This window comes from Echinococcus granulosus, assembly GCF_000524195.1.
Source record: "Echinococcus granulosus chromosome Unknown EG_S00077, whole genome shotgun sequence".
Taxonomy (NCBI): Eukaryota; Metazoa; Platyhelminthes; class Cestoda; order Cyclophyllidea; family Taeniidae; genus Echinococcus; species Echinococcus granulosus.
Genome location: NW_020170457.1, coordinates 151,734 through 165,667, shown reverse-complemented (window position 1 = coordinate 165,667; position 13,934 = coordinate 151,734). Strand labels below are relative to the sequence as shown.

The 13,934-nt window shown below is 39.6% G+C and overlaps 3 protein-coding genes across 3 annotated transcripts in view; 2 read left to right on the top strand and 1 right to left on the bottom strand. All coding sequences in view use genetic code 11, as the record gives it.

Annotated features, from left to right (window-relative positions):
* Positions 1–1,318, top strand: part of EGR_07439 (hypothetical protein) — a gene marked incomplete at both ends in the record, with an annotated part of 10,744 nt that extends 9,426 nt beyond the window's left edge. Inside the window, 2 exons of the mRNA XM_024496688.1 lie at positions 37–181; positions 1,254–1,318. Of these exons, the coding sequence (XP_024348894.1) occupies positions 37–181; positions 1,254–1,318 (210 nt within the window). The remainder of the gene's footprint in view (positions 1–36; positions 182–1,253) is intronic.
* Positions 1,319–4,299: 2,981 nt separating this feature from the next.
* EGR_07438 (hypothetical protein) lies at positions 4,300–4,572 on the top strand (the record flags this gene model as incomplete). The annotated part of the gene is made up of 1 exon (XM_024496687.1): positions 4,300–4,572. One exon carries the CDS (start codon positions 4,300–4,302, stop codon positions 4,570–4,572), a length of 273 nt encoding a protein of 90 aa, XP_024348893.1.
* Positions 4,573–7,499: 2,927 nt separating this feature from the next.
* EGR_07437 (hypothetical protein) lies at positions 7,500–12,575 on the bottom strand (the record flags this gene model as incomplete). Its single annotated transcript, XM_024496686.1, has 5 exons — positions 7,500–7,726; positions 9,503–9,603; positions 11,308–11,474; positions 11,642–11,783; positions 12,511–12,575. 5 exons carry the CDS (start codon positions 12,573–12,575, stop codon positions 7,500–7,502), a joined length of 702 nt encoding a protein of 233 aa, XP_024348892.1.
* Between the last annotated feature and the right edge of the window lie 1,359 nt (positions 12,576–13,934).

Sequence of the window (13,934 nt, the reverse complement as noted above, 5' to 3'; positions counted from 1 at the left end):
TGTTAATTTGGTCTAATTTGGTCTTTTTTATTACAGCTATTTGCTTATCTCCAGAACGATCACGCTTTAATCATTTGCAAAGTTCAAAATTTGTCCAACTTTTTAGTACTCTGGGAGACAAAAACAAATTATGCTTTACTTCCCCAGTCTGACACGTATTCACACTTAATAGGGCCTGTAAGTAATCACATCTACTTGAAAAGTCCATTCCTGGAGTTTTGACACAAACTGTACGCCCCTTTTTGTCACTTCATAGTTTTATTCTCTACCACTGTCATGGTCTGGACCTCTATTGATGTTGCTGATGCCACAGATGACTTCAGCGATGATGGATTGAGTAGCAGGAACAGGAGATCAAGTACCTCTAGTAGTTATGCCCACTTATGTTGCGTGGACACATGAGGGGTAACTCAACACCGGCATATATCAGGGCACAGATAAATCCATTCATCGTATCCGTCTGCAGTATAATCTCTCCCAAATGGCTAGAGGCTTCTGCATCCATTAAGCCAATTCAAAAATTTTACCTTTGAGCCCTTTTCCCAAAAAAAGAACCATTAAATCTCACTGCATAACCGTGCCGCCAGAGAAAATTTCATGCTTCCGATATATTCACTCTTTGCCCTAAAACCGACATATCACAGATGGCTCTTTCTCTTTCCTGCAATTTACTCTCCATTCTCGAATCCACCGCTTTTGTATGTAATTGAGTGCTCTCATTTTAAGCTGGAAAAGCAATAAGTTAGTCAAATTAGGGTTTGTTTAGGGCCGTATTTTGAGCAATAAGAAGAAAATCATAAGTAAATGGACCACGGTAACTGTATAAAATGGTCGTGTTTTTGACGCCTTTATTATTAAAGTTTTAAAGGAAAATTCGTTTAATTAACTAAAAGATAGACAAGTATATATCTTTAAAACCATGAAAATCACTACGTTTGCTTATAGCACACGGATGATTGCAACTAGTTATCTACAAACTGGCGAAGTGTATGCGTCACATATATGTGACGCAGCAGGAACATTCGGTTCTGTGGCAAATTTAATGACTTAATATATGGAATAAACATGCCTTATTTTCTAATTCTTTTTCTGACTCTCCTTCCACCCCTATTAAATGTTTAAGATGTAGCATGTGAATTGCCTCTTTCAATGGTCACATGTTGTGTGACACGAGTTCCTTGGCCACGTCCACATGGAATATATAATTGACTTTTGTCCACTTAAGATGCACCTTTTATCATTTAATTTATTAGGAATTGTTTTGTCTAAAAATGGCTTTCCTGTAGATTTTTTAAGCAACTTTGGAGAAGCAGATTAAGAAGGGTTAGAGGAGGTATTCTTCTTGTCACCCAGAAGACTCCTAATACTGCTTAATAAGGAAAAATGAGGTAAACAAGTGAGACAACTTAGGGAGAGCTTAATTTAGACAGAGAGGAGAGGACGATCACACACCGCTTTCCCCACACGGGTAAATGTAGGCGCAGGGAAGAGAGAGAAAGGGTGCGAGAACATATTTTCAATTAATCCTGCAAGTCCGTAGATTTTGCTCTTTTCCTAACAACAAAATAGGCATTTCTGTTTCTCCTCGGCATCTAATTTTCATTCCGCCTTGCTTTTACAAAATTTACATGATTAGAGGGCAGGAAGGAGAAGAGGCAAGCAGGCAGGCATGTAGGCGAACGTTGTTATGGCTTTGATGTGAACTGCACAAATTAAAGAAATATTTTAGCAAGGAAAGGGGGGATTATTTGCCATTTCCTAGGAAATAAATAATAAATTAACTTGTCTTGCACTCGCTTTCTCCCGCCGACCCTTTTCGTTCCGCCTTTTTCTACTTGAAATGGAACCAGTGCTATTAAATCTAATTGACGCGTTAAAGTTAGCAGTTTATTTTGAGGAGCGGAACTGATCCGACAAGAAAAAGGCAATGTTTAAGTTCTCCGCCTTTTTTACCAACATTATCAGTCATTTGTTATGTAATTATACCGAAATAAAAATAAAAACAGCCCTTTAAATCTTTTCAATGTTTTAAGCCTCGTGATTGGTTTGCTCACCTCTGTATGATTCAACAGTGTGAGTTGGCACTTTCGGTCTTCAAAAATCCTAACGCCTCCTTTATTGAGGCATATAACTGCAAGCCTGGATGGCATATCATTTGTTGACAGCCTGAAAAAGATTGGTCCTTCCACATTACATGTTGACACTTAAGACAGATCTATTGTCAGTTCCTTCTTTGGGTTTTTTAAACACAGGCTTGCTCAAAGGTGATTGGATGGAATCGACTAGAATCCTCCTACCAGAGATACCACCTTCATGGCCGAGGGCAGAAGCTCATTTGTGCGGTCAAGCACGGAAGCGATCACGTAAAATGGAGTGGGGAAGCAACTTATAAAATGTCTGAGAAAAAACATCGCACTGGCATGAAGACGATGCTTGTCAGCACCGCAGCAGAATCAGTTAATTTTACGGCTGCTGAATGATGCAACGTTACAGGTCATAAAATTCACTACTAGGGATAGTTATTTCCACCTCTCTCTGGTACAGAGCCCTTGCTTTCCTCCTCCTACAGAAATAGTGATACCTCAAAAAAATCGGCCGCTTTTAGGTCTCGAGTTATTTAAAAGAAGTATCACGGTCAAAACTGACAACTCTGCGATTGCTCTCCTCGGAGTAATGTTTGCGATCTATTTAGTGGAAATTGACGTGCAAATATACCAGCACCGGTGAAGGTGGCTTGAAACACCCGCGAGCTATGTAGTTGAGAGGAGAGATTTGGATCGGTTACTGAATAGTTTGAACAAGGAATCTGGTTTAAATAAATTTATTTACTCGTCAAGGTGGAAAAATCAAGGTAATTGAAGTAAAAGAAGTTGTATTGTTACCCATTAACCCTCTTCTTCGTATTCATTTATCCCTCGAGAATCCATATCGCATCCATCCACCTATGACTTGACTTAGTGAGTGAAAACGTCCGTTCGTAAAATAGGGCCTCGCTTTTCGTGGGAGACCTGAGCTGAGGCAGGGGTAGCAAAATAACGCGGATGAGTAGAGAGTTGGCACAACTGCAGGAGTGGAAAATAGGGATATCATCTTAATAGGGAACAAATACTACCCACACTACTTCTCCATCGCCGAATTCTTCATGTCTACACTAGATTGCCAAACTCTCATCAAAATCAAGGCTTTACTTTGATTAATTTGAAAGCTGATTTCCTCTGAGTCTCGTAATTAGCCCGTAAATTAGGTTATCTGTCAAACAATGGATTCTTCTACCCCTTCCTTTTCCAGATTTTTGGATGTTAATTCGAGGTGAATTATCAAGTCCTAGAACAAGCTACGAATTCCAAGGGGAAACATTTTCCCCTCTTCAGAAATGACTGTGAGAGGGAACTTGATAGATGGCAAATTGGATTTAGACCCATGTCACCAGGTTGTTGAGTTGCCATTTAGGTAATTTTCACTTAAAGTAGAGTCTTTGTGGTTTTTTTTCCTTGAATCTCTAATGTCTCAGGGGAAAGTGTTGATTTGATTGGCTAGACTAAATCATTAATTATTCATACAAATTTTCTTCCTATGATTAAATCCAAAAAGTGCAAATAATCATTGAAAAGCAGAAAAACAAAATATAACAAAAATGAATTTTGTGTATGCAGGGGTATTTTGACTTTGTTTTATACTACTTATTAGGAGTTAAGTAATTGCCCTGAGTTATTGGTAGGGATATTTTATTAAAAAACCAACCCTACTGTCATGACATTCTCGACTGAAAAGTGTTAAATGTCCTTGTAATGTCTTTGTAGAGACTCCGTATCATCGAATAGCGAATGCACGCGGGGAGATGACCTAACGCTGACGCTTGAACTATCACTATGCCTGCTTATAGCATTGAACAAATAGAACTTCACTGCACAAATAAAGCCACATCTTTGTTACCCAGGGAACATCACAGAGGAGAGCTGAGCATACATTTGCCTATGGCAGCTGCACACACACACACGCGGACACACATCTTTCCTTCACAATGTCGAATGTGAACGGAAGCCTTTTCCTCTTTGCCCTACAAGCACCTCCACTACATGGTGATGAGCTGCAGGAACAGCCTCTTTTTGCAGAGACATTAAGACAGATGACTTGTTCTTCCAAATCCCTTTATTCATGCAGAAACACGATTCTATACATATACATAAGGATCATTCCATGGAACTAATGCTACGTCAGTGCCGGTAAAATCACGTCCAGTTTTTATTTACTATTCATCACTAAAGTTACCTCTTTCCTTTTCCCCAATAGATCAGTTTCATGAGCCTACCGGAGACACCAGCAGGTCACGACGCGGAGGTGCGTGAAGCTCAAGGTCACTGTGTGAGCGGGGCAGAACCCCTCCTGATCAACCAATCCGACTTTATTGAAGGCCCGCCTCTGATGAATCAATCAAAGGGTCTGAAACCGTCTTTTTGCAAAGCCAATGGTCAATGGCACATTCTAAAAGACAACATATGCGAGTGTCTGCCAGGTTTTGAGGCCTCAGTGGAGGAGAATTCGTGCACCAGTAAGCTGACTTTCTTTCCGTGATCTTTTCCAACCAGGTAAAATTTGGTCCAAGACCAAAAAGCTGAGTTTGAGGATCATATGAAATAAATATACAGTTTTTATCAATTTTTCCCATTTTTAAGTATTTTTGACGATTCGAGCTCTACTACTTGTGAGTAGTATGTAACATTATTAAAGATACTAACGAATTCGCTCTAAATTTGCCAGAAATTAAGTAGTGCTGTTTAATTAAATTCGACTACTCTTGCATCCCATAAAATTAAATAAAATATAAAGAGAAATATAACAAATTTTGGCGCTTACATTTCCGTCTAATTAAATCACAACAAATCCTATTCTAGAAATCATTTCTTGCCAGAATTGTTTTATTTTTTACTTTAAAAATCTACCAGGCTTTTAGTATTTACGATTCACTTCACAGGCGTGATTTGGTGTTATTTGACTTATTTACTGAGAGATTGGAATACTTTTATCGTACTAAGTAGTATGTGCATGAAGTCGGAGCATAGTTTGATACCTCTGATAAAGTACGAAATTTTACCTTCCCAATCAGCTCATTAAATGCGTTTTGCCATAAATTAGCGGCACCGAACAGAAGAAACAAGTGCATCAAGGTATCAACAGTTCCTTAATGAGCTACCAAAAGACGGAGTTAGTGTTTCCATACGCTCTACAGCCTTGGGCGGTGGGTAGGCGGGTGGGAAGGCAGTCAAGCGGGCAAACATTAAGCCGTGTGCCCAGAATAATGTAAGGCTAGCTCCTACCGCACTTGGTATTTCGAGTACCACACACGAAGATTCGGCTTGTTTATTTTTAGGCCCCCTATTTGGAGGGGTCACAAATCACCATAAGGACGTGTACGAAGAGCTGCTTGTTCTCCATTAGGCAAAAAAAAATTGCAGCAGCATGTTACTACCTACAAAATTATAATTCTGTCTCAAATAACCCAAAATATTTCTGGATGAAACCCCGTAATCACATAATGGGTGATGCATTTATTTGAGTGATCAAGCTTTGGAAGTGAAATTAACCGGAGTGGATGTTCATTTCCAAAGTCAAAAGTATGTAAATGCGCAATTCGGCATTTGAGCGAACAGGAACAATAGGACGTGGGTGGAATGGGACGAGCTCCTCGCTACGAATCAATGAGGAATGAGAAGACCGTATGAGTGATATATTTTGTCCCATTTGCGGCATAGCCGCTATCGCTTGTAGAGATTTGATTAGTGTAGGCTACTGCCTGCTTTCATTTATAGTGGAGTACCAGTCTATTGTATGCTCCCTACTACTCCCTCTCTTATCATTTCGGATGCCCATATCGCAATGCAAGATTAACTTCATGGATGCGGCCCCAGCCTGTCCTTTTAAGAGTCAAATTTAACTCGGTTCCAAAGATCCATTGCCAAAATCCACAGAGCATTTGGTGCATTGCATGCAGAGGAGATACAAGCTTCGGTGGCAGAATGCGACACTCAGACAGAAATAGATTACACCATTGGATTGTGGAGATGATTCAACAGACACTGAAGCATCACGTTGAGGTAGACGCCGAGGACAAAGAAGGAAAGAAGACGTGGAACAGTCTGTTATTAAGAATAATGGTGGAATACGTGTTCTGACTCCTTGAAGTAGGCTAATTCAAGATGAGGGTGTGAAAAAGGGCCACATATCGCCTAATTTCATTCGCATCGTGGGTGCTGAAGCAGCGCTATCACATGTGAATAAACTGGGAAAAGGAAGACAAAGTCGTACTGAAGAGAGTGGTGGTGCTCCACCCAAACGTCATATACTAGGTGAAAACCATAAACCTTGAAAGGCTACCCATTCAATAGGCTATAACACCTGACCATGTACTTTTAACTGTTGGTTAACTGGCTGGCTTTTGATGGGAAATAATTTTTTTGTTGCAACGCTCGTTAGGTGAATGGACACATTAACAGTTACCCTCCTACTTGCTTCACACTTTTAAGGTACCGCTTTATTACCCTATAAGTTGATTTTACGTGGGTGCTTGTGTGAAGTGGACCGCCGTTGCTATTGGGATGTTACAAAGATAAAAGCCGTCAGACTTCTTCCCCATTTCTCTAGTGGTACCGCTCCATGTGATGATAATCTCATTTTCCGGGCAATGGCACTTGACAATTACTTGATCACGCACGAAATGTCATGGAGAGATCTAGGTAACAAAAGGAAGAAATGGAGCAGAAATAAAATTTATATTTAAGGCTTCTTGAGGCAAAATGCTTCTTTAATGGCACGGGTTTTAGTTGCTACGGTTCATTTCAACAGTTAGTCTCAACTTCACCTTTGGCCGTTAAAGAACCGCTTGATCCTACTTGATTGATTTAAACATGTCTAATTATTTGCTGTATTCAGCAGCTGGAAGAGGAATTTAAAATTCACCTAAAAGAGGAGGTGGGAGTGTTTATGCATGGAAGAACTAAAAATGAGATCACTTGACCTTCAGCCTTCATTTTGGGTCCCATTTTCCCTTAAAGGCTCGGAGAGAGGAGCGTGCTTCACAGCTTGTGACTTATGTGGAATTTTAGAGCCGTTTTTTACCTTCTTGCTTGAAGGAAGTATTTAATGGTGTCAACTGTATGATGTCTCAAAAGAGTCTCCTCAGTGAAGAAAACTTCTAAAGCGGTTTTTACGTTTCGACGCCCTGACGTAGGTGAGGGGATTGGATGATTGGCATTTCCCATCAAGCCTCTTGATTGGTGTCCCCTAGATTAAATGTTCCCTTAAAAATAAAAATTCGCAGCCTTGTTTAACTTTTCGAGATCGCAAAAGATAAAGGGAGCACACGTATACTACTCAGGAATTGAAGAACTGGAAATTCCTCACATAGTGTAATGAGAGCCGGACAAATTACCACTGGGCAGCAATTGGAAGTGGCCACTTCCCTTGAGGTATGATTACAGCAAATACAAATACTACTAACTTTCCTAAAAAAACTGTTTTTTGTTCATTTCTTCGGACCCAATAAAAACTTTCAAGCAATGCACTTCTGGTGGAAAAACTTTCCATTTTATTCCTTTGGAGTCTGGAAAAAAGCGTCTTTGTGTATTTTCAAGGTAAGTGGTGGCCATAACTACATTTGTCTGACATGCAATCTGGCCATGCATTAAATCATATGTGCTACCAAGGAAGGATTGCTTTTGATTAGCTGGATCTTCAGGACAGAAGACAGGGTTACATTAAGGACTGGAAGAAGACAGAACTCACGGGGAGACCCGCAGTCTAAAGCTACAACCGTAAAAGATGGAAATACAGGGGTCAGTGGTGATTTGCGACATCTCTGAGGCAATCCAACCACTGCCAAGGGAAGGTTATGGTCGCCAGAGATCTTAATCACTCTTAAAGTCTGTTAACATTCGACTCATTTCAGTGGACACCTGGGGAGTGAAGCTTCATGTGGTAAACTAACCAAAACAGACCGGTTATTAGTGATGATTAACGTGTTTTTTTAATTTCACATGAAGCAAAAAAGGAAAGGAAGGATTATCTTTCGAAGGCAGAAGCGTCCACCCTTTACTTCTTAATTTGGTGCAACTAGTTGTCATAAGCTGGTAAACAACATGCGTCACATATACGTGACGCAAGTGGCAAGCATGTTTAGAAACTTCCTACTCTGCCTTAGTGCTGATGGCATCGTTAGTGTCTTAGTATTTTCTTACCAGTTAAATAGAGCTACTTCAAAGTAATCTATCAGACATTACGGGGTGCATTGCACCTCCATTCACTAAAAATAAACAACTTTAGCAATTTAGACTTCCTAACGTCTCGAGAAATTTTGGTCAACCTCAACAGTCTGATTAATCCCGAATTTCTTTGTCTGCTCACAGCGTCACAAATACGTGACGCATGGTCCCTAACACTTTACGCTAGTTGTTTAAGCCAAAGTCTAGCAACGGATGTCGGATACTACTAATGGAGGATGTACAAATACCCGCTTATTTGATTTTTAACTCCTAACTAGCGATAATTGGTGTGACTACTAAAACAATTAGAATCTGGTCGGTAACGGAAATGTTTCTGGGTCACCAGCTCTCGGACAGGCATCAGTCATCATAGAGCAGCGATTGGATTCCACATGGAAGGCAGCATTATTTGTAGCTTTGAAAAGCCAAAAATGTGCCAAAAGGGGAAGTATTTTGGAAGCGGATAACCTTCACCTGCACACTAATTCACACTTTTACACATACATACCCTCTAAAAGCTATCCAAAAAAAGAAATTTAAAGAGCAATGGAGCTTATGGTTTATACCTTGAATCCGCGGCATTTAGGTTGACACAATGAAGTGTCTAAATTTCTGCTACTCTACGTGAAAAGGGAAAAAATGGAAGAAAATTTCCTGAAGAGGGTAATCGAAATACCAACCCATTCACAAGGATTTGTTAGCTTTTAAAATGCCAATAAGATAGAAAAGTTTGAGACTTCACTACATATTTATATCCTGCTGGGAAGCAAAGGAGAGTTGATTCCGTCCATAAGTCCTATTTTTAGGTAAAAGTGGTTTCGAATGTATAAGTTTCAACTTGATTTTGTGTTTTCAATTTGAAGGTTTATGCATTATGTCATCTACTTAGGCCATTTTTTACACAATCTCCTTCTCTGATCCATTCATTCGCCTTTTCAACCATTGAGTAAAAACGTGCTACTTACTGATTATTAAAAGTAGCATCTACCTGCGGAACAAACTACAATATTTATTTATTGCTGTCTTATCTCCTCGCTTTAACCCTTCTGCCTCTTCCTCTACTTCTTCCAGGTTGTCCCCTGGGCACCTACAAGGCGCTGTCAGGGCCGGGATTTTGTCGACCCTGCCCCCCGAATTCCATTTCAGAGGCCTCCATAGGAAGCAAAAGGTGTGTCTGCAGTAATCCCCTCTTCGTCTGGCATGTCCTCCCAGAAGGCGGAAGTGGTGTCTGCTCGCGTGAGTTTAACCCTTCAATTGATTATCCAAATCCATGTTGGTTATTGACAGTTGTTCACCGAAGCCTGCCAAAATCAACCACTTATTGATTTTATCGACTTTATTTTCCGATCTCGTGAATATTTTAATTATTAAATAGAAAAGTTATATATTTTTAAGCAATTAGTAATAAGATGGACTTAAGAAGTCTACATATTTCTTTCAAAATTTTGTTTTAGTTACCTTTTTTAATTTAAGGGGAAAAAATTAGAGTCGTAAAACTTGTAAAGAAAATTACATAAAATGAACTTTAAACTGGTTTAACTAGAAAAAAATTAGACTGTATTCTGTTTAGCGTGCTAGAAGGTGGGCAAATTTACCCAATATGAATTATGCAGGTGATTTTAATGATGAAAAATCCAAAATCTCCGGTTATTTATTTTATCGCCCTGATAAACTCACGAAGATATTATAAAACAAAGTGTTCTGCCAATAGCCTAATTTTATCTGTCTAAAAGGCGACTAGGGGTCTAGTAGCATTATAGTAAAGTAGAAAAAGCTACAAACGTGCAGGCTACAATGTCTTGCATCGTGTTTTGAGTTACGTTGTTGGTGCTGTCCGGCAGGGGAGCTCTGACGAGCCGAAAATGCATTCAAGCAACACCGAGAAGCATATAGTGGGTCGTCAAAATAGAACTTCAAGCCACGGCTCGGGACAGGCGCAGGGAAATGCATACTTGGCTACCGATGCGGCGTCCTTTTGCGTGCTCTCTACTCTTTCCCTTCTTGCCGTTTCGACTTAAACTCATAAATGGAATTCCGAACTGTGTGTTTCATGAGGCTAATTAAAATTGGTTCCTAGGCTTCAGAAACTAACTTCTTGAAGCATTCAGTGCATGACATTTGAAAAATATACAACATCCGATGAGAAAACCTATTGTCCAGAGGGAAATAATTTACACCATCTATTTTGGGGAACAGTGGTGATTTGTGTGTCTTGACTGATTGTAGAAGGAGCACCCGCAACGCGATTGGTGTAGCAGCACATTTTGACAAAGATCAGTAGGGAGTGGGGAAAGGCGAAGTCGTGCCATTTAGACTACACTTCTTCTCCCTAGGCTATAAGACGGATGGTGTACTCTAAATAGTTATTTGGCTAACTTGTGGTGGGAAGTGACCTTTTTTGTTTCAACCTTTGTTAAGCGAATTAACATATCATTGGCCACCATCAAACAATACTCTTACTCCCCATTGCGCTCTTTTAAGATAAGGACCAATTAACCTTTTCTTCCCGGGCGACTGTGCTCCCTTTGGATGCAGTGCTCTGCAGACACAAACTGCTTCTAAATACAAATGAGATCTTCTTGTCCAAACTTTGACTGGAAGAACTTTTAGTGTTAGCAAATTGGTGTTGAGGAAGGTTAAATTCCTATCAGGCAATGCACAATCTCATGCCCGAAGCAATGATACACCCCTGATAAGATCTTGCGTCACACTTTAGCATGAGTAAAACTACATGATTTCTCCCTTTTCTATTACTTTGCAGGGTATTTCTCCAAGTGATGTCTATCACATTTTCTTGACAGCGACATTAGGTGATTACATAATCATATGGGGAATGGACTTGACAGGTGGGAAAGGGAAGTGGAAGAAAAGTAAGGGCAACTTTTTCTTGGCCTCAAAAAAGTAAAAACACGGCATTTCCCTGTATCAGTCATAAAAATTGAACGAAGTGACACGATTATGTAAAATATTGTCCCATTTTGACGCATGCAATTGGTGCTTGAGGCAAGATAGAGTTGCCCTAATGCAGGGCCTTTCCATGTGTCAGTCTCACTTGACGTGCATAGAACACCCAAATACTGTTTCACGTAAAACTAATATTGTGAATTTTCCAGGGAAATTAGGAGTACATGTGCTTAAATGTGCTCTTTCTTGAAGAGGATTAACCAACCAATAGCCTGGCAGGCAAATCGACCTCGAATAGTTCAATTTGGAATTGTTCTACATAGAGTTGTTTTGCTTAAAAATTAGCAAGAGTGTGATTGTTTTTTTACTTGTTAAGTTATTTCGCTCGATTCGCTTTCTTGGAATTAATTAATTCGATGCTACCAGCCAACTCACATTCGTCACTTATATGTGACCCTTGGGTCGTGTGCATTAAGAACTACTTTAATGTTAATAATCATTGGAGGATTTTTAAGGCTAAGCAACTGACTTCTGCTTGTAGTTAATAAAAATCTAATAAAATGCTTTTTATTTTGTGCTTTCTTATCTTGTATGCATGGTTGAATGCACATTTGAGAGGCAAAACTGAAGTAAGTAGCAATCAGATGACAATCAAAAGGAAGCTGAAACGGCTCCCAGATCTTTAAAGAAATGCCAAATCGTCAACTTGTTAACAATAAGAGACTATGCTACCCCCCTACATTGCATGAAAGGATGAGAAGATTTACCTCCTCCCCCTCTTTCCGCCTTCCTACGGCCATAAAAACTAGATAAAACTTGGTGTTTTGGCTTATTCCTCTTTTGAGGAGACTCATTAAATAATCGTCACTTAGCTGTCAGAATTTGGCTTTTAGAGAAGGTGTTAAACGGCTTCCTTTGTGATAGCAACTCCAGCAACAGTTAATCAGTGTAGAGAATACCGACGTGGCCAACTGCCGAATTGACCAGGCCTTAGGAACAAGCAAAAGTGCCCTATTAATGTAACCATAAGTAAATAATTAAAATCTCCCACAAATTTTGCGCATTTCCTCAAACACTAATATTTTTTTGAATGAAAGCACTTATTTAGGCTGGAAGGGTTCATGTTCACATGCTTCTGCCCATGGCAGCTATTGTATGGGTAGAAAAATTTGCCTCCTCTAAATGGGATCTCTGTGTGTGTGGGTAGGCATGCAAACCTCGCATATTTCTCTATTTCCATATGATAGTACTTAGTGGTATTTTAGAAGGCCAAGCAAAAGTGGTCACATAAAAAAATTCACAAATGACTGCTTACTTACGGTGGTGACCTATCAGCTTCCCCATTACTAACAAAACACATAATGCTTCAGCAAGGACTTGATTTTTAGCATTTAAGATGATAGCCAGTCGTTGCATTTATCTGGTACTAAAAGTAAACCACCTTATTAATAATAAAATACAAGAATTTTGGCAATAAACAGGGACATAGGACCATAGAAGGCAACTTTATTATCGGATACACGTTTGAAGACGAGTCACGAAGTCGTTTATATCTTTTATGAGTTATAAGTCTTAAGGGAAATTAATTTGGCAGAAGTGAAGTTTTAGTTATCTAGCAGCTACAAATTCCCCGAGCTATTCGAACTCCCTTTTCCTTAATTAGGCTATTTATGACCCTGTGAAGTAAAGTTGCCTTGGTGAGGCATCTGCTGCGGGTCCGTCAGTTTGTTGGCAAACCCGCTCACTGCATGTGTATTGTATTCGGTTGGAGCTCAAACTACCACGGCTACCAGAAGTGAGCCTTTGGTAGTAGATTGCCCCATCGTTAGTGTTGAGCAGGTGTTTTGAGCAGGAAAGTTGTTTATCCCTGTTTGCACTCCTCTACACATCTTGCATTAGAGATTGTCTCATATTTCTGCTTTTTTTGCTGTTGATACCAACAGCAGAAACTCAGATAGAGGTGGTCCTATCCACAGCAAGAACCTCAAGGTAATGACACAAATCGAAGGTGGAGGATGAACTTGCATCCTCCTTGTAGAATATGGGGCCACCATAGAAAGGAATCATAACAACTTTAAGTAATAATGCCGGACGACTACTTCGATACGACTAAAATATATTAATCAGTTAGAGAGCGAATTCATATTTACTTCTATGGTTAAATTTAAAACGAGTTTAGGCGACTTCAAAAATTTTCTTTGTCCTTTTCTCCTCTCTTTAATCTCTCCATTAGCCTGAGGGATGGATGATATAAAACATTTCGGGTATGGAGCAGTACACCAAATGGACTCGTAGTTCATTTCTCACTCGCAAACCTTCAATGTTCATTCGAAAAGGGTCAGACCAGAGGAACTTACAGACGCAAAGCTTCTTATCTTAGCAGAATTTGGCCACCCAGCGTCGGTCTTGGTGGCAGAATGCGATAAGGCACTTCCGTTTAAATAGCGCCTCTCTTTGTATTTGACCATAAAAAACCGCTTTTCAAAATAAGAAACTGTGGAAAATTTCAAAATATATGAAATATTTTGGTTATTTATCAAATACCCCCTAGATATATGTGGCGGCATTTCTAAATCCTCGTTTCGACTAGAGTTTATAAACTACTTTTTTTTAAAAAACTAGTAGGAACATTAAAAAATTCGGCCGATGGTAAAAACGAGATTGAGCGATAGATGGGTAGATAAAGAGAAAAAAAGCTGAACCATAAAAAATTCCTGTCTGATCACTACTGAACCAAGAGTTATCTCTGTGGAGCGAAAGGATCGTCAAACGAGC